The sequence below is a fragment of the Aulonocara stuartgranti genome, assembly GCF_965226115.1.
Source record: "Aulonocara stuartgranti genome assembly, chromosome: 20".
Taxonomy (NCBI): domain Eukaryota; kingdom Metazoa; phylum Chordata; class Actinopteri; order Cichliformes; family Cichlidae; genus Aulonocara; species Aulonocara stuartgranti.
In genome coordinates, this window is record NC_138956.1 from 30,465,937 (window position 1) to 30,493,930 (window position 27,994).

The 27,994-nt window shown below is 41.6% G+C and overlaps 1 protein-coding gene across 1 annotated transcript; it reads right to left on the bottom strand.

The window, feature by feature from the left end:
- Nucleotides 1–72: 72 nt before the first annotated feature.
- Nucleotides 73–27,924, bottom strand: agap2 (ArfGAP with GTPase domain, ankyrin repeat and PH domain 2). The gene is given in 20 exon segments (XM_082519069.1): nucleotides 73–1,223; nucleotides 1,226–1,292; nucleotides 2,761–3,040; nucleotides 4,411–4,633; nucleotides 4,777–4,867; nucleotides 6,615–6,766; nucleotides 7,461–7,595; nucleotides 7,727–7,855; nucleotides 8,300–8,480; nucleotides 8,822–8,926; nucleotides 9,264–9,338; nucleotides 9,488–9,640; nucleotides 13,728–13,846; nucleotides 14,007–14,141; nucleotides 15,198–15,333; nucleotides 15,466–15,551; nucleotides 15,704–15,791; nucleotides 20,404–20,462; nucleotides 25,571–26,690; nucleotides 26,809–27,924. Coding segments are annotated over 20 exon segments (3,525 nt in total). The 5' UTR covers nucleotides 26,869–27,924; the 3' UTR covers nucleotides 73–1,092.
- Between the last annotated feature and the right edge of the window lie 70 nt (nucleotides 27,925–27,994).

Sequence of the window (27,994 nt, forward strand, 5' to 3'; positions counted from 1 at the left end):
CTCTGACCCAAACGTTGCTAAAAACAGTCAAATAAATCTGTGCAGCAGATAGGCCCACACACAAAGACAATAAAAACAACATTTTTTTTAATGCTTATTTAAAAAAAAAGTTTATTACTTTATTCTGGTAACCATTTGTTTTAGCTCATGAGGGACTCACATGACTCACCTTCGGCCGCTTCACTGTAAACTCATGGGATCGACCTACACAACAGTAAGATGAATGTGAATTATGTCGCAGTCTTCACGTATTCGCTCTCGATATCCCAAATAAAACTTTATCCACATGTTTACATACTTGTAAAACCATCCGCTTACTGCTTTATGTGAGAGAATAAGAAATTATAAAAGACAATGGAAAACAAAACAAAACAAACTTTTAGAACTACCAGTAAGAAATCACTACAAAATGCAGTCTGGTTTTTTCAGTTGTGTCTTCGTTACAGAGTTTAACATTAAGCATGTAGTCTAGATACATTTATAGTAGAATAAAACGTCATATCTCGGACCTGTGGTCCTAACACTGACATAGGTCATACTCCAAACCATTCATTTTTCTAGTCTAAGTAGAATAATCTCAGCTGATTCGTTGCTGGAAAACAGTTTATACAATCGAACTGACAGGCTCACATAACTAACACCATGACATATTGTTGGTTTAAGCCAAGGAAGAAAAAAAAGTAGCAGTTTTGGTCCAGTCACAGCAGGTCTGAATAAAAGCATCACCCTCTGGATGCACTGAGTTGAGTCATCTGCGCTAAAATTTGTTGCTTTTCATCATCGTAGCTGAATTATTGCACTTCTTGCAGAGGAAGTGAAACAGAAGCAGTCCGCTACAGGTCTACTTGAGTCATTTTGAAATGAGGTCAACGGCACAATAACTCAGCAATATGCCTGCAATCAACAAATTGAATGAATATTGCTTTTTAAGTGGTTTGATATGTTGTTCAGTCTTCAGAAACAATGTTTTTCATCCGTTATACTAATGATATCCAGTGCTGTCATTTCTTTATACTACACCCCTCTCCACGATCAGCTCTGCCCGTTTCCACACATTAAAAATGTTTTCTGTGGCAGCGTTTTCAGTCCACGCTACCGTTTCCTGGAGCTGGTCCGACCCAGGCTGGCGGTGCTGGAGCGGCGACTGAGGATGGGCGTGGCAGCGGTGGGCGACGTCTCGTTGGGGCAGCCGTGCTGGAGCAAAATATCGATGCAGCTTTTGCTCCCTTTTTCGTGGCCAGCATCATGGCCGTCTGGCCTTGGTTATCTTTCGCTTTCACATCGATTCCATACTGCAGGGAAGAGGCAAAGGACAGAACATGATATTTAAGCCTGTTTATTGATTAGATATTGATTAGATGATTGAACAGTTTGAAGTGAAGTGGAGCATACAGCTGAAAAATTATGTGCTGCTCCTCTTCTATTACTGTTGGACAGATTTTCTTTGATTTGCATAGACAGTATATAGAGTTAAGGTAATAAATAAGTCTAACCAGCATAATCATAATTTGATTTATTACTGATTTTTCAGAACTTGCTTCCCTGACGTTCAGTGTTGTCTATGATGACAGGTCATCAGATCTCAGGACCAACATTTAGTTTTTCTTAAACTAATTTGTTATTCAAACTGCTTTACTCGTTTTAACGTGCGCTGAGTGTCTGTTAACACAGACTCAGTCTAGTAAGGGAAAATTATTCCATTACAGAAGAACTCCAGGGGTAGAGCACATTTATTAAATACCACCTGAACACTGTGGAGATCCCAGCACAGAGTCCAGGTGCACTAAAAACAGCCTGTCATCATTTCTTTTGAAGGTTACTGAAGTCAGCACATTCAGTGAAGAGGCCAGCTGGCAATACTGCGATTAGCAATGAGACAGTGTTCTTCAGCTTCAGTTCTTTTACATTAAATTGGATAGAATTGCAGTTTTAACATCACTAATGCTTGGCTGAAATTACACGCACATAGTTTTTTCTTTTTGATTGAAGTTTTTGGGTCAGCTGTTCACACAGGATGTGATTTCATTACCAAACACTATTGTAAAGTGATGAATATCTCCTGCATTTGATTGTAATCTTATCTATGCCACATGTCTGGTCAGATATTTGATGACAGATATCTATTGGCCTAGTTACAGCTCCTACACCCTTCACTATAGACGTCGACTCTGGGGTTTTGTGGAGAGTCTGGTACACTGAGTGCTTATTATAAAGCCCTCAAACACGGAGTCTGCAGGAGTGCAGGCTTCTAACCACACTGTGCAAAGTACAGCAGCTTTTTAATGTCGTTATAAAAGCTAATAATGACAAACAAGAACAAACAATTTAATATTAAGAGGGCAGCATGTTTTTGAAATGTTGTAAGCACCTGAGAAAAACTCCAAAGGCACATCTGATAAGGGTATAAACTGGTGCAGATGCTGACTGAAAGTTCCTGTTTCCCTCAGAGAAAAAAGAGGCAGCTGCCAATATGACTCCACAGAGAGTAACACTCATCACAGAATGGCAAGGGTACGTGTCTGCAGAGGCATTCACAGTTTCGAAAGCACAGAAGAGTCCATCACTAAGCATTTACACGATCATGGTGTGCATGCATGCACACTTCTACCGGTCAGTTTTTGAAGTAGTTTATTCCACCCTTATTTCTTTTACTGTGATTTACAGGACTAATGAACTAGTCGTGTTGTTCTACACTCGTCATTGGGCCTGAGGAAATATGAAACCGATATGAATGAGTGTGAACACAAAGAAGATACGCACCCAGATGAGCAGCTGTGTCATGACCACATCTCCCAGCTGGCAGGCAGCGTGCAGAGCCGTGCGCGGCAGCGAAGGCGAGCCGGCCGGCGGAGCGTTGATTTGTTCTTTAGTGCTGTGGGCCAGAAGGAGCAGCAGCCTGGGCAGATCTCTGTCGGTCACTGCAGATAGCAGCCACACCGGCACACCATCCTCTGGAAGCTGCGCCCCTGAGGCCGGCACAAGAGGCGCCACAAAGGCTCGCTGTTCATACTTGGCACGGATCCATGACTCTCGCTCCTCTCTAGAAAAACAGAAACAATACAAAGGAGACACACACATGTAAGATTAGACACTCTTAGAAGCACTGCAGTGTAAGCGAATCAGAACTTTGCTTACATTTAAAACTTGACATATCTGCAGGTTTTTAGAAATTCCACCATGGGTGTTATTTGTTCACGTTTGTACACATTGGATATTGAGCGATCAGATTTTTACCTGCTTTCTGTTAGTTTATTTCTTGGGTCTGGGATTTGATTTTTCCCACAAGCACACGAAACCACCGACAACTTCTCTGCATCACTTTTGACTCCATATTTAACTATTTAAATAAATGTACATTAGATATGAGCAGATGCAGTTTAAGCATTTCATATATGTTTAATCACGAGTGCAAAAAAGTTCTGCAACTCCGGCCATAAAAACAAACAAAAAATAAAATGCAAAAAAAAGGATTAAAATTTGTCTGATCTCCCCTTCAAAGCTGTCTCCTGGTGCACTTCCAGTACTCCTGTTAGAAGTCCTGCTCTAACTACTCGTGTCCATTTGTAGACTTTTTGTGGCCCGTAAATTTGCGCTTGCAAGTTTTAAGGGAGAGGCTGGCTTTTAGCTTTCAGTGAAAGGGCCTGAAGAAGATCGTTGGATCGTTGTCCAAATGAAATCTTTTTGATCACACTGTGATGGAAACCTGACAACATTATAATATAACATACAACAATATAATTAAATGGCTGTAACTAGGGTAAATTAAATAATATTACTCATTAATGTATTTACTTTTAGCCCTTCTGTGACAATGAATCAATTTTGATTTTGACTGATGAACCTTTTTTTTAAACCTACTAATAAACCTAATAATGGACATCAATGAGTTTTATTCATAATTTAAATCTCATTTAGTAGCGCTAAACACAAATGTAATCATTTGTGTACAAATCTGCTTAAATAACATATTTAATATTATTTTAGACTTCGTTATTATTCTAATTTATTAAAATGATTCTGTACATTTTTAATGTGCGACCGTGGCTCAGGGGGTTGGGAAGCGTATCTGTAACCAGAAGGTCGCCGGTTTGATCCCCGGGCTCTCTGTCCTGGTCGTTGTGTCCTTGGGCAAGACACTTTACCCTACTGCCTACTGGTGTTGGCCAGAGGGGCCGATGGCGCGATATGGCAGCCTCGCTTCTGTCAGTCTGCCCCAGGGCAGCTGTGGCTACAACCGTAGCTTGTGATAATGTGAGAGTGAATGAATAGTGGCATTGTAAAGCGCTTTGGGTGCCTTGAAAAGCGCTATATAAATCCAATCCGTTATTATTTTATCTGCTTAAAACTTGTATAGGGTGTACAGGAGTTTACAGCAGTTTTTGACGTGTGCTGTGATCTGGCTCCACCCACCGTGTCGCACTCGGTGTGGGTTTGGTCCGTCCTTGGGTGCAGCTCTCCCAGATGCTGTTGGCCATGTGGTTTCCGATGGCAGCCAGCACCTGTGTGAGCTCTCCCGGCCAGTCGTCCAGGTCCAGCGAGCGCACACGGGACAGGTGAGTCCCCAGGTTTCGGTGGATCCCTGAGCACTCGATGCAGATCAGCGCACCCAGATTGAGACTGGCCCAAGTGGGATCTGCAGGATGGGAGAAGAGAGACTGCTTAGCAAGAAAAAACCATGAGCCAATGGCTGCACCACCACAGTCTGTGCATGGTGTGAATTATGCTCCAGAGTAAATGTGCAGCTGGCGGGAAACGTGCCAACGTTTAGGAACTCACTCGGTGCTTCGCAGTCCACACACTGACTGTTGCCTTTGGCATTTCGGATGGCTTGGAGCGCTACGGCCTCGCTCTGACTGCTCCTCCGCGCCTGCACAAACACCCATTTGCATCATTTATTCATATCCACACAAGTGTTTCTGTTTCATAAACAAGTGGTGCTTAAAATCCAACCGCTACCTCAGTAAACACAATGAATAGTAACACGCATTGATTAGAGCAGATGATGACACCACGTGGCATTAAAACTGCAAAACAAAGACATTTTAAATTGAACTATTTTTTAAAGTTAATAACATTTACTTTCTGACATTTTATTTGAGAGCCTTAATTTGGAGTGAGTAAATGTTTTCACTTAGAAATTCTGCTTTGGCACAAACAACTCATAGCTAACCGTCCAATCATGCAAGGCTTTGTAAAGATGCCAAAATAACTGCAGCACAACATGAGGATGTTTTAAAGATAGAGATAGCCACATGGACCAAACAGACGTTCTTGTAGTTTGCAGAATAATCAGTCATGTCACTTAGACGCCAACATTAAATATACTCTGCTAATTTCCCCTAATGAAGACCATAATTTACCACAACTTGAAGCTATCAGCTGAGCCCATGAAGTCATCAGGAAAGTTTTACTGAGGTCAAAGATCAAACTATACAGCTTCTTCTTCTTTTTTTGCAACTGCAGGATTTTACAACTAATTGTAAAGTGAATCTTTATTGATATATACTTAGGTGTCATATATGTAGTAATTAAGGGCACAGAGGAGGCTGTCAGAGTTTGTCTTTATGAGGGTAAGAGTTAAGGACATCTGTTTAAATCAGTGCTATTTTCCCCCTCCTGTTTAGTGCATCATTCTCCTGGGTTTATATAGTTCCCTGCTTCTCTTCCCTACTTGCAGTATTAAAATGTTATGATTATATTTTAAACAAAACAGGAGAGCAGTTGTACGAGACGTATTCTGTGGTGTCACAGAAAGAGTGGATGATTTTAGAAACATTGTAATATGTAATTTATTTAAAAAACAAAAACAAATAAATCTTTTAGACATACTTTTCCCATTAAGGTTTCACTCCAACAATTAAATTAAGATTGTGATGCATATAGACTACTGTAGGTTTGCATGTTCTTCACTTAAGAGCGCTTCCATTTGAAGTAATTTACCTGCAAAAATTCATCCACGAACCTTATCTTTCAAAACCTTTAAGTAATCTGCGCGGTAAATGCTCGTTTCCCACCCACCTGCCTTTTAAGAACCAACCTAAATTTTAACAGATTTGAGAACCAAAAGATTCATAAGGCTATAGTTCAGGGAAGTTTGGTGCATGGTGATTTCCCTGGAAATCACCGTGCACATAACTCGTGGGCTGGATTTCTGGTGAATTTCTTTTAGGTTGCAAATATATAGCGCCTCTAAAAAATGTGTCTTCTTTATTGGAAAAGAGGTGTGAGACTGTGCGGGTGTGATTTGATCGGATATGACTGGGATCGGTGACAGCAGAGACTCAAGCACCATCAGATTTTGACTCAAGTGTTTTTAAAATTTGACCTGTATTCTTCCTGGCATAGCTTTCTTTTCCTGCTCTGCTCTCTGCCCCCACACTGCACTTTCATTCTGTCTTGCTGTGATCAGTCAATCAAACCTTCACGCAGATATCCAAAGGAAAAGTTCAAGAGCAGGGAACAGCTTGTGGATTCTATTTTTGCCGCAATATTCTTCTCTTTAAGCCTCCAAGAAATGATGTTTTTAGACAGCAAAATCATTTTAGTTTAGGTGGAAAAATGGTGAGAATAAGTACAGAATCCATTTCTGAAATGTGTTTTCTGTACATGTTTACCTTGTTTCTGCCACTCTCACAGGAACCAAGACTTGCCAGGATTTGGCTCTCTATAGCTGTGACCCACGAGTCCCTCTCGTCCATGCTCGGAGCCTCAAAGTGCCACGTCTGCCCAGTAAACGACACTATGATGAAGTCGGCATTCTCTTCCTCTGCGAAGAGAGGGTGAAGCCGGAGAAACATGACATGAGATTTGCTGCATTCGACAAACCGAGAGAATGAATCCATTGAACTTTCAGTCGGTGGAGGAAAAATGAATGAAAAGCAAAACAAAACAAAAAAGTGGTTTAGATTGAGACATGAGGACAGAAAAATCTTTGGGTTATTCACGCTGAGGGTAATTCAAACAAACAATGGGGTGTAGATTATGGATGTCAGGCACACAGGGAAGGAAAACAGTCAGAGAGCACAAGCTGTGTCAGCACCATCACCCTCACTTGTTACCTGTCTTATTAATGTTTCTCAAGCTACCAAAGCTCTTTAATTTCCACATTTTGCGTTTGGCTGCAGAGCGAGAGATAAGCAAGAGAAGAGAAAGAGGAGTGCAAGTGTTAGGAAAAAAAGGCAGATACGAAATATTCAGAGAAAGACAAGCACGTTTATTAATCTTTATCCACACAGAAGAGAAAGAACGGGAAAACAAGAAAAGTCAGAATATAAGCAAGTGTGTCTTAGTAGAAAGTAAAGAATATAAAAATCTCTCAGAACTAAAGAATAAAGATTTTATTTAGTTATTATTTTGAGTAAAATTGTTTCTGTATATATAAAGCAAATAGAAAACCCAATTTCTTATTTAACTTAAACTGTTAGCATCAGTAGTTGCGCCTTGTGGAATGATGATGTTACCTTCGGCTTGCCCGACGGCTGCATCCCCTTTCTGATTCATGCTCTTCTTCCTCCTGTTCTTCTTCCTGTCGCTCATGGGAGATGATTGGCTGGGATCTTTTCCACCAAACGAACCGACTGTCGCTTCCAGGGCATCTGACATTTGGCGCAAACATAACAAAACATACATGACAGAATTGTTTTCAGTCGCAGCGGAGCTGAGGCTGCACCCAGAGTGTCTGAGCCGGCGATGGTGGCTGAAAGGTTTCATTCCCTGCGGTACGTACCGACACTTTGTGCTTTGGTGGACAATGAGGAGGGGCAGCGCTGAAGTCCTCGCTCACCTCCTTGAGGGGACAAACCGCCAGACCGGTCATCGGCAACGACAGAGAGGGTAGCTGGACACAACTGAGGAACTGATGAAGAGAGAGAAAGTGAAGTGTTTATGTACAATAGGCCATGTTTTTATGATCTTTCAGGCTAAGAAATGTAAATTTATTGTTATCTAAAGCTTTATTTTCAAGTATAAAATTCCAGGAACAAACATATGGAAGGAAGATAAAACTAGAACCTGCAATCTTTTTAATAGCCAGCAGAGGGCGACTCCTCTAGGTGCAAAAAGCAGATTGTATCAAAGGCCATGACAAAACTAGCATTTTATAATATTATGGTAACAGTTAAGAGTTAAAACGCATGATAAAGGAGGGTGTGTTTCAGGAGAAAGTAAACACAACAATCCTCGATTTCTTGGTCAGATCTACTCTAAATAAGTGGATTTATCAAAAAGATAAGAAGACATGTCCATCTTTTATATACAGTCTTCAAAGTATGGTCTATTTATCCTCCTAAAGAAGACGTACCTGTACTGGTGCTATCAGCGGCTGGCAGCTCTTTACTCAGCCCGTTGACTCCAGGTACAGCTCCAGGGGGGGCGGGCGAGGGGCCTGTCGGTGCGACTGCTCTTGGAGGACGTTTCCCGGGAACTTTAACAGTCACACGCAGCAGATCGATTTCCTTTCCATGGGTATTCTGCGTGTAGTCCTGAAGAGGACAAGATGTTGCATGTTTTTAATCATCTTAGTGATCTGTAATGTTTTCCAAAACAGTCTTTAAGTCAGTCATGGGGGGGTTTTTTTCTCAAAAGGCCCTGATTTAAACAACTGAATTAAAATATGATGCAAATAGCATCACATCTCATGAATTCTGCTAGAATACCTAAATTTCTGTAGATGTAACAAATAAGAATGGGTCTTTCTTTCAAAAACCAATAACAAAAACAATCTAAAAGCATAACCGGTCCCTTTAAATGTGAAAAGCTGCAGATCTTCTCTCCCCCCTGCTCGTTTACTGTCGCATTGATCGGTGTTGTGGTGTTTTCTTACACTGGAGCTGGAGTGATAAGACAGCGTGCCATTGTTGGACAGGGTGACATATTTCTTCTTCCACTCCTTATTCAGAGAGCTCCCACTCCTCTTCCACAGGATGCCCTGTCAAAAGCATCAACCGGGGGTCGCATCAGTCACAGCAAACCACAGTCTGAATCTGCCTAAATTTAGAGCCGCCCCTTCAAAGTGTACCAGAAAGAGTTCGACAGCAATAGCTGAGAGCTCTTGTATTAATAGAACACCCTTGAGAAAGGTTGAAAAGGATGAAACAACAGACTTCTGTGCTGCTTATGTAAGACAAAATAAATAGACAAATGTATTTCTGTTCCCATCTTATTTCCGACAAGGGAATTGGCTCGTGTTATTGTTATAACTGCAGCGTGTAAATACCCCCATCACTGGATATTCGGCTTATTTTTGCTTGTAACGGAAACCAAACCTGTTTGATCGGAACGCCCCGCAGGCTGCTCAGGTCGCCTTTAGCGTCGCCACCTTTTTTGTCTGTGTCCCGGTTCTGCAACGAATCCAACAGAATTTAAAGTGTTAAAAAAGAAGAGGAGACGATTTAAGCGAGGAGAGTCAGAGGGGGGCGAATGGAGTGAAATGAGAATGAGATGAAGGAGACTAAAAGGTGTGAGACACGAGCAGTTGGAGGTGACTGACCTTGAAGAGCGAGGGGCGTCTGGGGATGCTCTTCAGCGAGCGAGCGTTGACGCTGCCTCCCCCGTCTCCCTGTGCAACTCGCAGCTCTCTGTGGCTCACCACAGGGGTGGAGGGGAGGGAGTAGGCGTAGCCGATACTGGGGCCATTACTGGCCTGAGAGGAGGAGGAATTGGAGGAGGAGGTGGAGGAGGTCAGGAGGTCAGGATGCAGGATGGGAATGGGAATGAGAAGAGATGGAGAGAGTGAGGATGGGGTGAAAGATGAAACAGAGTCACAAAAAGGTGATGATGAGTGACAACGTGAAGTCTTCAGTCGATCGGTGTGATTGATGGAAACTGATGGATGAAGAACAGGGCGGGCTGTGTTTTCATTGACTAAGCTAAAGTAATCAAACACGACACAAGCGTTGGTGTACACAACCTTAGATGATCCTTTGAATGTCATTTACATTTTAAATATCACGATTAAATCATATGTTCTAAATAAAAACAGGAAAATAGTAACAGTTGGAAGTCGTGTCCGATGTACTGTACTCTACAGGGTGGGCTCATTTTTAACATCAGTGCCTTGATGCCAGTAATAGATGAAGATTATATTTCTGAGATAAATATAAACGCATAATATTTGGAGTTTAGGTTTTATTTTTATAGTCACTGGGATATTTCCAGGGATAATGCTTTGGTCCACCAGCAACAATTTGTTAAATGTTAGCATTCATGTCTGTTTTATGATTATTTTCTATTTTACTTTGAAGTTCACATGTACTTCCTGTCTCTGTCTCCCCCTGATTCATGATTGTTTTCAAAGTAATCCAATATTTCCCTCTGAATATCACAAAAAACAAAACAAATATCTAACATTTAGACTTATGTACCTGAGTAAATGTATCGCTTCACACCACTGCTTAAAGCTACATAAGTTTTCAAAATGTATTTTTTAAATATACAATATATTTAATCCTCTTTTAATTATATTTGCGCTACAAATATACGAAGCCTTGAGGTTAATGCTCACTTCCACCTGCTCACACGATCAGTGAAAGTTCACTTACATGTCACATAACCTGAAACTGCTCAAGTGTCACTACTGCTGCAGGTCATCATGAAACAACATATTCAAAAATGAGAAAAAGGAGTTATGATTCCAAAAAACAGCAACATGATTTATTACTGTATGTTGCTCGCCAGAGGTGACTATTTTCCCGCAAACCTGCTCTAAGAGGAAAAATGACCCCAGTGTACAAAAACTGCAGTTCCCCTAATGGCCACTAGAAGGTGACTCTGGATGAGAGTCAACCTCCATTGACTCTCATGTTAAAGTGTCCATATTTGTATCATTGTGTAACGTACTTACAGTCTGACAAAGGACAGTTTGGGGTCTGGTCTTGGATTCTGGAGTTAGGGGCGTGGCTGCTTTGACTAGCCTTTTGGAGCATGTATGCTTTATTTGCCTTTTAGCTCTAATTGGTGTCTTTTCTGTGCATTGCACCTGTACATTTTATCTATGCAACATGCGTACGTCACCCTTTTATCTAAATATGGTCACTTCTGGCTACAGAAAACAAAATGGCACCAGTCCAACAGCAGTATAAGCAACATTTTGTTATTACTCATGAAAAATAAATTTTGGATTTGTCTTTGAGCAAAATGTGATGTATTCAATGGACGTCCTTTAACATAAAGAATATTTGCTGATTAAGTAATCACTAAAGTTATTTTGATCCAGTCTGACGGTAAGTAAGTAAATAAATATGTGTGCCAAATTTCCTTGCAATGCATTTGGTGTGCTGCTGACTTACATCCCCAGAGTCTTTCTGCTAGCACAGCTTAAAACATGATCAGCTGGCATTAGAAGAACGGTGAAAGAGTGCTTTAATTTTGAAGACAGCATCAGCATAGCAACAGCAGAACACTTTCATCAGTGTCCTATATTTATCATGTCTTATGTAATATGAGTGAATGGGTTAAATGCAGAGAGCAATTTCCCCACGGGGCTCAATAAAGTACAATAATAATAATGTAATATCTGTCTAGACCGAAAGAAGATTGTGTTTACTCAAACAGTCGACTAATAACTACCGAGAAGGCGTCACACCTGACAGTCATAGTCGCTGCTCTCTTTCTACAGTTCTTTAAATGTGCTCAACATGCTGAGCTTTTTGTTTTGTGAATTTAAAGAAGATGTAATCAGCAACGAGGGCCAAGAAATACTTGAATCAATAATTGAATCCGGACAAATAATTATCTGAAGTAGAAAATACATGATAGAATATCCACTCAAAAACATGTTTTGTCCCTGATAAACATGAAGCAAAATAATGTGATTAAATTTCAACTAAATATAAAAAAATCAAAGGTTTATTCATTCAAATAATTAATCATTGTAGAAAATAAGCTTAGATGATATGAATGTAAAACAATCACGTAAATTTCATTTGACCAGATTCTGTTAAGTTTGATATTTTACTTTGAACATTTTATATGTAATCAAATTATTTAAAATCCACAATTTGGGATAAATATTTTTTGAGTGTGTGGTGGCAAGCAATCACTACCGTTATTTCAGGTATTGCAATTTAATTTACGTCTGCTTTTCAGAGGGATATATTGCACTATTAACTCACTGGGTTTACTTAATATCCACATTTTCATCTGAAACATCTGTAGTTGGTGAAAAAACTCATGCAGAAGAAGAATGTAGAATATATAAATGTATATCTCACAGCAAACTGTGTTGTGCTTTTTTCCAACAATGAAAAAAAAAATCATACTTCTGAGAAACTAACTAGAAATTTTTATGCAATAACAGCAAATTCTGACAGAAAATATTTTTTTAAATGGCAAAGTCAAGCCTCCACAGTACACAGAATATTTTGTACGGTATATGTTTACATATTGTTCTTAACTTGAGTTTAGGTTTTATGTGTATTTGTTTGAATACTTTCATTTTCACTTATTTCTTACCAGGAAATGGTTACAGCACGTTACAGCGCTCTGTTTTATCCACTTAAATTTAAGGATCTCACAGTTTAGCCAGCCTGGTTTTAAACACTGTGCTGTGAGACATACCTGTTACAGTGCACACAATAATTTACACATTATGGCATTAATATCAATATTATTAATGATCAAATAATAATATCTAATAGATGTAAGTTTTCAGTTAAATATATATTTATACACTTTTACATTATAGTTTCTTCCGCGTCTATGTGAAGTCAAAAGCACAAGATGCCTCAGTTATGAAGCGAGCTTTTTCATATTTTAGAGTAAAAACATAAATTAGATTATTGTCAGTCCAAAGACATTTGACATCATGCTCTAAACCTTAAAGTATAATAAAGTAGGAATATAGTACTAGGTCCTTTTAATGTGTAATAATAAAGGTCATCATTATAGAAACTGGTATTGTTAAGACATGGTGCCTGACCAACAGGATATCTGAAGGTGGGGGGGAAAAGGTGCCACTTCATTAGTTGGTTGGTTTGTGGCTGTTTCACAAACCAACAAAATTAGGAAGTGTGTTTAGTTAGTTTTGGTCCCACAACAGAAAGCTTTTATTATACACGACTCCTGGCTGGTGCATTAATGCCAATCTTATTATAAATAAATAGATAAATAAACCTTCGTTTGTGCAAAACGTAATTTTGCAGAAGATGCATGATATACCTTCAGGCCTAGCCACAGTGATTGACATGTTGCTACCCTGTGATGGTGATGGTGAACATTAAATTCTCCAAACCGGGTAGACCATCGTTGGATATTAAGGAGAAACTAGCGCTCAGTCTAAAACGACCCCATTAAAGAATGGTTTCTTTAGTCAGGAAGAAAAATCATCACATAACTGAGCGATATAAACAAGTGAACAAGTAAAAATTTATTTCAAAAGGAAGTTACCCCCAACACCTGCTGAGCATTTTTGTGAAAAGCTCTATGTGGTGAGATAAGATCTTCTACCACTAAGTTTTGAAAACGGATCTGTTCTGCTTACCAAACAAAAAACTGTTTCATTTTATTTACCACTTTTCTGCCACAGTTTCTTCAAAATGTGTAACACAAAGTCCACCGATCACATGCAAAAAGTTAGGTAGTTACTTAGAAAAAGGCTTGAAAATGTCAGGATTATCAAGATAAGGCTATCAGTGTGGTTTGTGTTTCATTAACCATTAAATTTGCAAATGCAATATGGGGTATCTCCTATGGGAGTGACCCAGCAGTAAAACCGAAAAAGGACGTGTTACCTGTCCAGGGAACGATGCTGATCCAGGTGTGGAGCCTCCCGAGTGACTGGGTGAGTTAGGCAGAGACTTGCAGGCCTGCAGTGCCGCCTGCTTCTTCTGAGCTACAATCTTCTGAGCAGCTGAAAAACAAACACTCAAACAGTTGAGTCTGTTTCAAATGTCAGTGTGTAAATAGTAATGGGTGGATATTTTTTAAATTTTATTTTCCTTGTGAATCACATCCTTAAGCCTGTTCTTTTGTTGATGCTGATATCACTTATAAAATGTGAGTCAGCTCACCCTCTGAAAACACTCGGTCAACGTTGAACCCGTAGGTGGCGCAGGTCTCGTAAAAGAGGGAGTGACGCACGTCAATACACAGCTGTCTGGCTCTCTGATCTTCAATCACGCGAGGGTTGGTGCTGCTGATTTTATCTAAAGAAAGAAACAATATCAACATTGTAACACCTGCTTGTCCCATAAGCATCTTCTTTTGTTGTGGATGTTAGGAACCCATTCCTATGAATGCAACTCGCTGGACACGTTGCACATCTTGGCAGTAATCCTTAATTCTTCATGGCATAGATTCAACTAGGTGTTAGATTCTTACTGTGCCATCTTAATGCTGAAGCAGAATTTCAGTCTCATTAGAGCATGTGACGACTGTCTGTTGTCCAGTTTTGGTGAGCTCGTGTACATTATAGCATCAATTTCCTGTTCCTAACTAACAGGACTGGCAACCAATGGGGTCTCTGCTGCTTCAAGGTTTGACGGATTGTGCATTTATCGAGCTTCTTTTGGACATTTTGATTGTATCGGGTGGTTATTTGAATTATTGCAGCGTTCCTATCAGCTTGCAGCAGTGACAATTTTCCTCTGAACTCTGGCAAAACATGGCATTTACACCCAGAGAGCTGCTAAGGGAGGAGACCCTGAATCCTCCCTTAGTTAGGCTGCAATAGGTGTAGGCTGCTGGGGGATTCCCATGATGCATCCCTTCAGTTACTCATTCACTATGTGTTAATAGACCTCTCTGCATTGAATAGTACTTGTTATTAATCTCTGGCTCTCTTCCACAGCATGTCTTCTATCCTGTCTTCCCTCTCTCACCCTAACCAGTTGCAGCAGATGGCCCCGCCCCTGCCTGAGCCTGGTTCTGCTGGAGGTTTCTTCCTGTTAAAAGGGAGTTTTTCCTTCCCACTGTTGCTTACTCATAGGGGGTCATGTTTGTTGGGTTTTTCTCTTTATTACTGTGGGGTCTACCTTAGAATATAAAGTCCCATGAGACGACTGTTGTTGTGATTTGGCGCTGCATAAATAAAATTGAATTAAATTGAATTGAACTGCTGCTCACTGAATATTACAGTCTCTCATTAGTTAAGCTTAAATGCACTGAGTTCCTGTCATGTGACCGACTGATTAACTTAACTTAAGTTAATAAAGGTTTGGGCTCTGAATATTTGAGGGTACATGACTGATTTGTGCGTTTACCTTGTGTGCCGACCACTATGACTGGGATGTCTGAGCGGAAGGCGCTGAGCTGGCTGTAGAGCTGGTAGAGCTCCTGGAAACTGGCCTCATTCTCCAAGCTGAAGACCAGAATGACTGCATCAGCCCAGCTGCTGAACTGCAGGAGGAAAAGGATAGATGGACAGATGTTATCTTACTGTGCACTGATGGATGATGAAATGTGCAGTGTTACAGGTCTGTCACACTCACACACACAAACACACACATACACATCATCACAAAGAAGCACCTGTGCATCAGGTGGTCCAGCCTCCTCTCTGATCAATAATAAATGACTCTGACCATCCACCAGCACTTCCTTTTTGTACCGTCCACCTGTCAGGAACAGTGACAGTGACAGACAGGTTATTCAGCAGAGTGACACCCCGAGGATGAAGCCATATCACGCACCAGGTTTCTGAGGTTAGGGATACAAAACTCACGCACACAAGAAGCCACTTTTTAGATAGGATGTGCTTGTGTCTTACCATCAGGTTTCTCGACTGCGGAGTAACTGCCTGTGATGTATTTGTTTACCAGCGCCGATTTGCCACTTTTCAGACTTCCCAGAACACCCTGAGAGAAGGAGGAAGGAAATGCAGCACACACAAGTTGATTCAGGTTCAGCCTGCATGCACATTTACAGCACCATGCAGCAAATATAACTCTCAGACTAAATTAAAACGCATCAGACACAGACTTTCAGTTCCTCCATCGGATAAGCTTTGGTTCCTTTTAGGCAGTTTACACTGTCTGTTATTTAATCTGTATTTTCCACCTGTAGACTGCTTTGTCATCCACATATAGAAATGTGCAGCAGTGAGTAGGTGAAGATAATTCTGAAAGTGCTATAAAAGTGCTTCATTGTAATACAATCTGGTAAAAGTCCCGTGTTCAAAAATATACGGGGAAAGTATGATGCCCATTTTTAGCTCCATATTTTTATTTTTGGATTTCACTAGAGAGGCTTTGTACGATTCACTGCTCAGTACGAGGGCTTGGTGCAGCACCTCAGTTCATCTGGTGTCTGAAACAACCTGTATTGGCACTCAAAGAGCTTGGGAACCGCTCTGTACATGGTTCTAAAGCTCTTTGTGGCACATAACATTTCATGTGCTCCATTTTTTTAGCCAGACACACACAAGAGAACAATCAATAACAATAACAATAAAAATAAAAATAAAAATGGCTATAACTGAACATTAGTTAATTTGAGATCAGCATTTATTCATTTAACCGTGTTTCACTTTATATTTTTCCCTTTTTTAAAATCCTTAACTGCTTCAAGCCAACTTCCTTCTGATTGGCTGCCTCTCATAAACCGAAGGTCTGGATGGCAGGTGGGCGGAACTTCTGGGCTCACTGGAAAAGTCTCAAGTCAAGTTGTTTTTTAGTCAGAAAATAGAGCTACTTTTTTAACATGGCGACCAAAAAAACCAACAATGCAAAAAGTGTTGAGTGTTTTATTTTGCCGGAGGTTTCTTCCTGAGTTTTTCCTTCCCACTGTCACAGAGTACTTGCTCATTTTTTAGGAAAACTAAAGCAACTTGAGGCAACTGGTACTGTGATTTGGCACTATTTAAATACAATTTAATTTAATCTTTTTCTAAACTAAACCCAGTAGTTTTTATGATTAAACGTGACCAGATAATTTTGGCTAAAGTGTGAAAAATATGTAGCATACGACTCAAACTTGTGAGTCTGGTGTCGGCAGGGAAATGAATCGCTATTACAGCCCCTTTGGCCTTCAACTGGGAATTTTTTTTAAATTGGAAAACAGGAATTTTGTTTACATGGACCTGAGTCAGTTTATATGAGAGCGGACAGACAAAATGTTTAGGGATATGAAAATAAAGGTGGGAATTTTTAGGTGCAGGACTATGAATCAGTGGTCATAATTATATAATAAAATATCGTTAAAACCACTTTGTGTTGTACTGCCTAGAGTGAAGACAGGTGTGCGGTGGCAACCTTAGTATCTCTCTGAGAATGTAGGTAAATGTACTCATTGTTTTCTTGGGTAAATCTAGTTTTGGGACAAATTTTCAGAGCTTTTTGGACTGTCTTTTTCTGTTGTGATTTGTGATCCTGTACAGGGTTTATGGCCTTAGTGACCAATGAAATAAAGGTTTTGGATTTTTACCCATTCATTTATTTGGGAGGTTCAAAATCACGGCCCTGAGCTGTTGCCCAGATGGTTGCTGAGTTGCAAGACATGCTTCTGTCAGTATGCGGATTTCACCGCTCAGGTTACACACTTCATGTCATGTCATTTCTACTAACACTCAAAGGGGGTGAACAAAATTAAGATTTTCCATTAAAGCCAAAGTACTACCAATATATACATGAGCAAGTATTTTCCACCAGAAAAATCAATTAGCAGCTATTCTGATACTTATTTTCTTGCTAAAATGCCCGTTGTTAAAGATTCCGGCTTTTCTGCTGTGAGGACTTGTTCTCTTCCCTTTTCATTACTTTAATAGTTTCCGTTGTTTAAACAAAAAAGGGCATTGTTCACTTTGGACTGTGGGAAACTGTGAGAAGATTTTCACACCATTGTCTGAAAATTTGCGACTCAAATGAGAAGCTAATGAGCATCAGCATCCATTATGAAAAACATGATTAGTTACAGTTAAAATTACCGACCAAAACAGTAAAATGCCGTTTAAATGAACTCATCAGCAAAAACGGTTACAAAATAAATTAACATGATGTTAGTCAGAGGGCTTGTTTGGCTATTTGAGTGTTTCTACTTTTAATATTTGCCATGCTCACAGAACATTTTAATCCAGGCTTTTTAATTGTTATTTAGCATCACTGCAGTGCAATATGAGTACCTCTACTTAATTCACAGGTACATTTAGACCCTTTTTAGAGGTCCTCAAGTGCTAATTTCAGTGATGCAGATTTAAAACAGACTTTAACTAAAATATAGCAAAGTACAAATTGTTCTGATAATGTGGGGACATTACTGTGTCTGCTTATTTTTATTAGTTCTCTAAAGAGTGTCAAACACGTTCACTAATATAGATTAAATTACCAGAGATTATTAGCTCATTTTAACCTTCTGATCCACTAATCAGGCTGGTATATTGCGAGTTGCCAGCCAAGGAGCTGATGTGTATTATTATTTTAGTTTGTTAAAAGTTTCTATTCCTATTCTGATCAAATTGGGCTTCAGTGTTTGTTTACAGTACAGCTGATATGGTTTATGTTTAAGGTTACAGTTTCTCTCATTTTTTCACTGCAACATTTAAATTCACCAAGAATTATAACGCTGCAGCTTCTGTTTTACACACATTCATCGATGATGATTTCACATAACTAAACAGTCTGCTGTACTGTTGTCGATTGTGCATCTCCCACTTGCTCTTATATTTTTGTCATTTTCTAGTGTCTAGTTGAGTGAGGAGGATGGAGAGAGAGAGGGGGGGGGGGGGGGGGGGGACAGAGAGGTTGAAGAACGAGAGACCAAAAAGTGAAGTTAGCTGGAAAAACAAAAGTAGTTTTTCATGCAAGTCGTGGAGGCTTTGTGTGTTTTCCAGTAGCACACAAGTCTGCATACTAAAAGGAGGGCTTGTACAGTTTGAATTAAAACACTTTAATATAAAACAACTCTATTACCAGTTTGCTTTGTGTACAGGTCTGCAGACTGGCAGGGTGATTCCCCAGTGTCTGTACTGAATAATGATATTTTAAGTGCTTGATGATTGGGTGGACTGCCTCTATGTGATTAACAGACTGAAATAATGTTTCTTATCTTATCTGCTTTTTCACAAATGGTTCTTTAACTTCCTAAATGACTGTATCTTTGCCTAAAGGCTCCACCCTTAAACGGGTCGATTAGATTGAACTCTCTGACTTTTCACTCTAAAAAGTAGTACTAGTTTCACTCTTAGACACTACAAAAGGTCATCCACTTAACTAGGCTGCTTCTGAAGGTAACATTGTAATGTTTATCCAATTGAACTGAGGTTTGCAAATGTGGAAACAACATGTTCCATTAATATTAATTACAGTGCACTGCATGCATGACATTATGATTGGAAACTGAGGTTTGACCCTACGCTCGCCCCTGACTTAGTTTAAGAATTTGAATACTTCCTCTACTCTGCACAAACGTCCTGCCTAGTTTGGAAATTCATTCCTGCAGACAGAACTCGGGACTTAAAAAAAATCATCTTTACCTTTTTAAGCTCGTAATATCCAACAGATCTCTGCTGACCTGCTTTTCACGGTCCTTGACTCTTGTACAGTATTTTTGGTTCCTGTTTTGGTTTCTTTGATATCTATTCTCCTTTCTTATGTTTCTGAACTTCCTGTTATCTGTTACCCTTACCTCCCCCTGACTTGTCTATTTGTTCAGAGACAAGCGAAGCGTTTTCCACTTCCTGTTTTATTTTGGTAACTGCTTTTTGTTCTGTGCCGCCTCTGCTTTTCTTTTCATTCTAACAGTGTCAAAGAAAAAATTTTTTATTACCTGTACATTGAGTACACTGAGTACGGATTCATTTGGTGATGCTGGCATGGTACGGCTCAATAAGTCACATATATAAATGAGATTCCTGCAGCAGAGAAACGATTTCACACTTTTTTCATCTGATTTTAACCAAAAACTCTGAACCTGTTGCACATCAGGTGATGTCTTCAGCATCAGTTACCGTGGTGATCTAACAGGTAAAGAGAGAGCCACTTTTATGACACTGAAAAATCGGACTTTAAGCTCTTTTAGCTGGCTAACCCATCCCTCCAGTTTACCTGGTGCTTGTTTTGGATTCCTGCTTTGTTTCCTTTGGTCTTTGCTAATTTTTGGATTTTAATTTGCAGCTTTTTTGTTATTTTGTTTCCCTCTTTGTCCTGGATCCCGAGGATCCTCTCTCATCTCAAATTAAAATCTCAGATTTAGGTTAGAGGTATGTTGTACCAAAAACTGTGTAATTTTAGTATCTGTTTAACACACCAGAAGAAGAATCTTACAGCAGAACACAAGATGTGACATATTTTGTTTCTAAAAGTCTTCTCTTCAAAGTGGTTCACTGATGATTGTTTCATTTTTCATTAAATATATATACATATACACATATATCTTTTTGCATTAGCCTCATCTCCAATACAGATAATTAACTATAAATTACTGTAATAGATTCCTCTTTTTCTAATGCTCTGGCAGTGAAGGGGGTTTTCTCACCAGTCTCAGCTCAGGGATGGATCTGCTCAGCGTCCACTCCTGGCTGTTGGCAATATTTACTAGAGAGAGAGACAGACAGGGACAAACAGTCAGCGAGGCGGTGACACATCATTTAGATTACATACAGTAAAAAGGGCAGCCATCTTAACAGCCTGCAGGAGGGCAATAAATCACACAGCTGCTGCGTGACTGGCCTCACGTGCGGCCTGGCAGGTCGCCTTAATGAATATAACCTTTCAGTCACGATGGGGGATCCAGCAAGGTGGAGCCACACCGCTCTTTATCCACTTTGCTCTCCCCGTGCTGGAAATGACGGGCAGCTGTGCGCTGAGCGATGGAAACCTTTAGTGTTCAACTTGCTGCTGCTCAAAGATGTCAGGCACCTTTTTAGGTTTGAACTAAAAGAAATTACAGCTAAATATATTTATATTTGACTCGTGATGAAATTATAACCTGGACACATGTGGAGGTGAAACAGCTATAAATGGCGTATGAGAGAAAGTAAAGTATGATCACCAAAATAGAATAACTTCAGTGACTCAACTGCTTTTCTGCCTGACAGCTGGCACAGTTTCTACCAAGCAGCAGCATCCAGAGGTAAACAACAAACAAACAAGAGTGCCAAAAAACAGTGATTCCTCTAATGAACTGCCTGCAAAACCAATTAGTTCCCACAGAGCCCCCACCAGTATTAACTGTACGGTCATGAAGAAAATCATGTTTACAGCCAGATATGAAAATAAACAAATAAATAAAACATTTTGGTCTGTTTAGCTGATTTCTGTTTCAGTTTTTAGAGGTCTTTGTCTTGTTTTCCCCCGTCTTCCTTGTTTAGTGTCAGCCCTTGTGTTTCAGTGCTCTCCTATGCCCTGTTTTGGTTTTACTACCTGCTTTTTGTTCCTTTCATCTGCTTTGTGATTGTTTGTTTGTGCCTTATTCCCTCATGCCTCTCGTTTTACAATCAGCCTTCTGTCTATACATAATCTCCGCTCTCCCTCTGTCACTGTTGGATTGTCTGCTTGTCTTTTGTGGATTTCTGTGTTCCTTATCTTCAACCCCTTGTGCCTTAAAGGGCTTGTTTGGGGTTTTTTTTTTAACCTAATGTTATTATCTGGACTTATTATAGGCAATAAAACTGCCTTTTTGTTTTAACATGATATACCTAAATTCTAGTATATCACCAGTTTGGATTAAACTTAGGGGTCTGGCTATCTTAAATGACCGGTGTGCAGTTGCTACCTGTCTGCTAAGTGAAGCCACTGAACTGGAAATCTACACCAAACTTCTGCCTTATGGAGCATTTTTAATGGTATTAACTGAGAGATAATGTGACCTGCTGCGCAAAGTTTGTGTATATTTTATAAGTCTGTCCATCTTCGAGGCTTTGAGTCCAAGTTCAGTGGGACACGATACAGTGACTACATTCATATATTAAATAGTTTGTTTTAAAGTTCTCAAATTTAAAGGAAGGTTATCATTAAAACTAAAACTCATAATCTATGCATGTATCTGTCTAAGTCATAGAGAGTCAAGAGACCAAGATCATATAAATGTCTGGTTTGTTTGGTCAACAGCCCAAAATTCCAAAAATCCAGTTTTCACTTTATATAAATAAAATAAAATGGCAGGAATTACTGGATAAATAAAATAAATATGAAAAGTTATTTGGGGTTCCTTTCCTCTTCAGCGACTTACCTAATCGACTAATTCTAAAATCATCAGGGGCCAATTTTAGCTGCAAACTTGGCTTGAAATTGTGTCTGTGATTGTGGCACACAGTTGTCTGCAGTGGTTCGGTCGCAGACAGCTGTGCCAGCGTTCCTATTGGGCAAAAGAGGTGGCATACACCCGATATGATGCGATGCCAACACCCAGAAACCCAGCTGCAGCTCCAGAGCCATTGGAGGGAAAGACAGACAGAAAAATTGATTCATAGACATAAAAAGCATCAGTGGCCAGTTTAGGTGCTCTGTCTGGGAACCCATCAGTGCTTGCCTAATGACCTATCCTCTGGGGGCAGCGGCTGATGTTTCACAGCTTCCGGTGTAACCAGCAGATGTTTCGAAATCTGATAGTTTGCCCTAAAGTTCCCGTTTCACAGACTGCGTGTGATTTCACAATTTTACTATGAATGCAGACATCAAAGGGAACCTACTAGGCTTTCCTGTATTTTTTTTTTTTTGTCATACTGTTACGATGGTGGATTTGTATTAAACATGGCCAAGTTTCAGATAATTACATCAGTGTGGCCCTTTTATGGTCATCTCACTTTTAGCCTATCAGAGATCACAGAGGTTATAGGGAAGGGAAGAGAGCTAAGGGTTTGTTTCAGGCTGCAGACAGGTCAAATGCTGGTTTCAGCATTGTACTTGGCTCAAAATGCTCTTTTTTCTCTCCACTCTCCTCATGGATTGTTTACCTGCATGCAGCCAAACCCAGTCAAACATGTTTGGTTTATACGGCTCAGACAACAAACAGTAACCAAAAAAGACCAAACATTGCTCACAGATATCTGCAAACTCACATGCAGATACAGAGTGTGTTTACAAAGATTAGAGGAGTGAAACACGACAGTCCTGCAGTAACACCTCATAAAAAAGGATTTACTGAACGACTGTCGTGTTAGACTGGATTCATATTTTTTGTTAGGTGTACAATAGAGTCTGCTGACATGGTAGCAGCTCAGATTGAGTGCACTGTAATGCTAAAGCCAGGATAAACATGCTCACGGTAGCAGCATTAATTCTGATGTTTAGCAGGTGTCAAGCAGGCTTAGTTGACAGGTAGCACTCTGGACTGAAGCCGTGATGCCATTAATCCTGCACACGCTTTGTAGAAGTTTAACATCTCCATCTCATCAAGGTGGTTATGACTCTTTCTTTGTTAGCAGGAGAAAAGTTATGGAGTCCTTTGGACGACAGTTTTAGAGGCGGGGTCTTGCCCAACTTGGAAATTATTAACTTTTGGACTTTATGGACACATATATGCAACAAATTGAAAAACAACTGGGAAATATTGTCTTGATGCACAGTGTGGAGGACATTTTCAGCCTTGGTGGAGGTACATAGTCTTAGGCTATTCTTGTATAGATATGAGCTTTGTCTTGTTAGCCTCAAATAGTCCGATAAGATTGAAGATGAAGATCTGGAGGCTGAAACAGTGATGACTGTGGTGGCTGATGGAGATCAGTACACACAGCTGCAAAGCTGTCTGCACAGGGCTCCATCTCCATGGTTAAAAAAAGTTTTACACTTCTTCTTGCTGTGGGTTGATTGTAGAATATCTTGGTTCGCAACCAAGATTGCTGCAGAGTGGCTTTCCTCTCAAACAACATTGAATCTTCAGCTTCAAGGACCACTAATGCCTCTACAAGGTTTTTCAGGTTTTATAACGGTAGGCATTAGTCTTGATTCAGGAGCCATGCTGCCTGTGTTCTCCTTTTTTGTTTTTTGTTTTTCTGATAAAGAAAAAGCATTTATCAGAAAATACAAAGCAGGAAAGGAACTAGAGGAAGACAACGGGAGAACGGGAGGTTTTGGCAGACTACCCTGATAGATACACTGCCCATTATCCTCAGTGTGAATGTGTGATGTGTCCTTCAAAAACAGATGATGATTAAACTCAGGCCTGGTTCTAAGTCTAACACCACACACAGCGATGATGTGTTTCACACGATTAAAAAAGGCACTTACACACGAGCTGTTGCTGCAGCCAGCTCCCTCAGAAAAAGGCCAACTCCTACCACACACACACACACACACACACACACACACACACAGACTTTGCATGTCTTTGTCTGTCTTTCTGACTCAAAGCTCTCTTTATGGCCTGCTGCTGGTGCCAAAAACGATCAGACAATGTGATCCTTCTGCTGCTTCGACACACACATGCCTACGTAAAGCCAATTATCCTCAGTACCCTCTCCAAACCAATCACGAGTGATCCCTCACATCCCTTGTGTGCAGCCTGTAGCTGACATCCAAAACTTAATTCTGTTTTTAGGAAATTTTGTCTCTCAAGCATGTGTCACTGCACACAGACACATACATGCACACACACGCACACACACACACACCTCCTCCACCCTATGTTTCATCAGGCTCTATAGCAGCAGCAGCAGAAGCAGCAGTCCTGCCGGTTGCCATGGCAACACTTCCTCCTGCCTTGAGTATGTGTGTGAATGTGTGTGTGTGTGTGTGTGTGTGTGCACGGTCGGCGAGGCTGGTCTGACTGTTTGAGTGAATCCACAGTGTGCATGTGTAACAGTGTGAATACACAATGAGTGAATGAATGCATAAACACACACACACACACACACTCCCTCGCTCGCTGGCTCCCACAGGCCGACACTCGCTTCGTCTTTGAGCAAACATGTTGGTGAAAGAAATGCACTGTTGTACGCTGCAGCCACTCAACTCACAACCCAACAATCCTGAAGCTTAGAAAAGGCACACGCGAGGTTCACACATGAATTTAAATTCAACCTGACGGAGACAAAGAGGGTGAGAAAGAAGGTGCAAAAATAAAAAAAATCAAGCTCCTTATAGTGGCAGATCATGCAGTGGGTGGACTATCAAAGACAGGATTAGAGATGTTCTTGATTCGCTGTGAATCCTCACTTCCCTTTTTTGACGTGGGTGAACGAATATCATCTTATGTCTTTCCTCTTTTCTAATCATTCCAGCTTTATGGAGCGACGCAATCCGACCACCAGCTCCTCTCCCTTTTGGCTTCATTAGGAGACTTAAAGCCATGCTGGGAACACTGCTTAACTGTGTGTGTGTTGGGGGTGTTAGTGTCAGTGTTTGTGCGTGCAGATTACCCCTCTAGCGATGTGAAATTGGCCCCGCGCTCTGAGGGGAATTAGGTTAAAACTGTCCAAGATGATTCTATTGTCAATCCTCAGATCAAAGAACTTCATCTATCATCAATTTGCAGACGCACATGGCTTTGGGGAAACGTGACAGTGTTAAAGCCTGCAGATAGATTCTGTGCAGGCTTCTTTAAAAAGATCAACCCCACCCCACCCAAATCATTTCTAATGGATGCCCGTGCACGGATGAAGGGGCTAGGCTGATAAATGTTTGGCTGCATACAGGAGTCCCTGTCTGAAGGATGGATTTGAAGTTGAAGAGGTGACAGTGATGATGTGTTTGTGACCTCCTACCTTCCTCCTCACTGGAGTCTCTCTGTATATAGACGGGAGGCGCTGTGGAGGATGACCCCGCTGCCCCCGAGCTGCTCTTTGTGAAAATGCCACTGATGAACTTGAGCATCTTTCTGTCTTTAGCAGAGCCTCTTTGGCCCTGCTGTCCTTGCTGAGCTTCTCTTGCCAGGCCCAGGTCTTCAGAGAGGCTGTTCAGGTCACTGTTATCCAGCGTGCGGCTTTTGCCTTTGCGAGCCGGTTTGGGGGCCTGGGTAGGAGGTGCAGGTAGGGAGGTTGAGCCGCTCTTTAGCCTGTCCTTTCTGGGGATGTCTCTCATCACTGCAGCCATGCCACCTCCAATCTCCAGCTGTATTCCAGTTTGAGCCTCATCCTGCAGGTCCCGCCATCCTTCGGTCCTGCTCGCCTCGGCCCAGGAGGCCCTGCAGGGGCCTGGCGAGCGCGTCGTCACGCGGCAGTCCTTGCGATCGAGGCTCTGGGCTGAGGTAGGGCTGCGTTCTCTACCCTCCCGGGAGTCGCGGCCGCGGGTGGCCACGCTGCTGTGAGACTTGAGCAGGCTCACGGGCCGCTGTCCTGCAGGGCGGATAGGGAGGCTGGTCCTGGTTGGGGTGCGGCTGGGCTCGGCCACCTCCATAGGGGGTGTTGTGGTTAGAGATGGAGACCTGCATTGCTTTGCCTCTGGGCTGGAAAACGGCTTCTCGACTACGTCTGCTGACTTTGTCTTCTGAATCGTGACTCTCTCAGCAGGTAAGGGGATAGAGAGGTTGCATGGTGGCTTTTCAGCCACTTTACTGGGGACATTTGAGGGTAGTTTATCTGTCAGAGGGCTGAGGGATCTCCTCTCTCCTTCCTTGAGTTCATCAGTGCCCCCTTTCACAATGACAGCATCTTCAGCTCTTTGTGGTTCCCCTAAAACCACTCCAGCTCCATTTTCAGTCCGTGTGGAAGCTCCACCTTCAGCTTCCACTCTCTCATCTCCTGGTCTGGCCTCCACCTCCTTCCCCTGGTTGCTGTTCTTGGCCTCATCTCCATTCTCTTCCACAGCCTCTACCTTGACCAGGGTGAGGGAAATGAGGTAGGTGGTGCGTTGCTGCAGGGCGCCGCCTCCGCTCATGTGGTCAGGCTTCAGTAGACACACAGTAGATGAATGAAACCAGACAGAGCAACATGAGCAACTGACGCTTTTCCAGCGTGTTCGGATGTGAAACAATCTGACGACACGACAAGGACGAAAAACTTACACGGAGGAAGATTAAGTTTCTCCTCGGAAGACACAACAGCAGAGAGACTCTTGGGCTCATCCATCCCCCAAATCCCTCTTTCTTTGTTTCGGATTTTAATTTCCGTCACGGATTTCTTCTCTCACTCTAATTGTCATTTCTCTGTGATTCAAAAACAAAACCCACCCTTCCTGACAACCTTCAGGACCACTGTCAGTACAGTGGAAGCAGCTCTTTTGTTCCTAGAAAACACCCAATTAAAATGTATCCACAACACATGCATGCAGCCACTGAGACAAAAATATCTTCATTATGGTGTCTGATGCCTCATTCTTTATGGTAATCATTTACATGACCTTATTTTATGTGCAGCACTCCCTCAGCTTACATGTTGCTCTGTCCAACCGCTTCAAAAATCTTGATTCATTCGGAATAACAGCTGCCCTGCATCATACGTCATCAAGGATGTGCTGGAGAGCAGCTGTAAAGTGAAAAGGTGAAGTCTTTAAAGATTCATTAGCGTCACCCTAAAGCAGCATGGCACAGTAACCTCCAGAGCTGAATGCAGTCCAGTCCAAATCATGGGCTCTCATTGCACACCTCACATGCGTGTTGACAGCAGCATCCATTCAGAGAGCGCGGCGGCAAAAAAGCAAGCAGCCTCACGGAGACGCACAGGAAGGACACCGATGAGGGCTGGAGGGGATCGGGAGCAGAAGCCAGGAGAAGATGGATGGAATTCTGGGGAAATGCATGACCGAGCGAGGGCGCGTCCGGCCATCACGCCCCTCTCTCTGTCTCCTGGGCAGCCAGTGTCCTGTGAGCGCATCAGGCGCCAAGCACAAGTGGAGACGCTGAGGCGAGTCACAGCTCCTCGACTGCCTGTGAAGCCTTCTGACAGAGACACCGTCGCACAGGTTCAGCGAGTCCAAATCGCATCACGTACACACACACACACACATGCAACGCACCCTCACACATGCACAGCTCTTCTCTCTCGCACTCTGCGTTTCTCTCTCCTTTCCGCTCACTGATAGGAATCTCTGATGTCCCTCCCTCTACATGCCCCTCCTTGTTCCAATAGGCGATCCATACAATGCAGAGCGATCCTGCTTCTCCTTCCTTGCTTTTCCCTCCTCTATTTTCTCTCCCTCTGCTTTTCCTGCTGCTCCTCTCAGACAGTGCAGGGTCCCTGCTTTTTTACGGC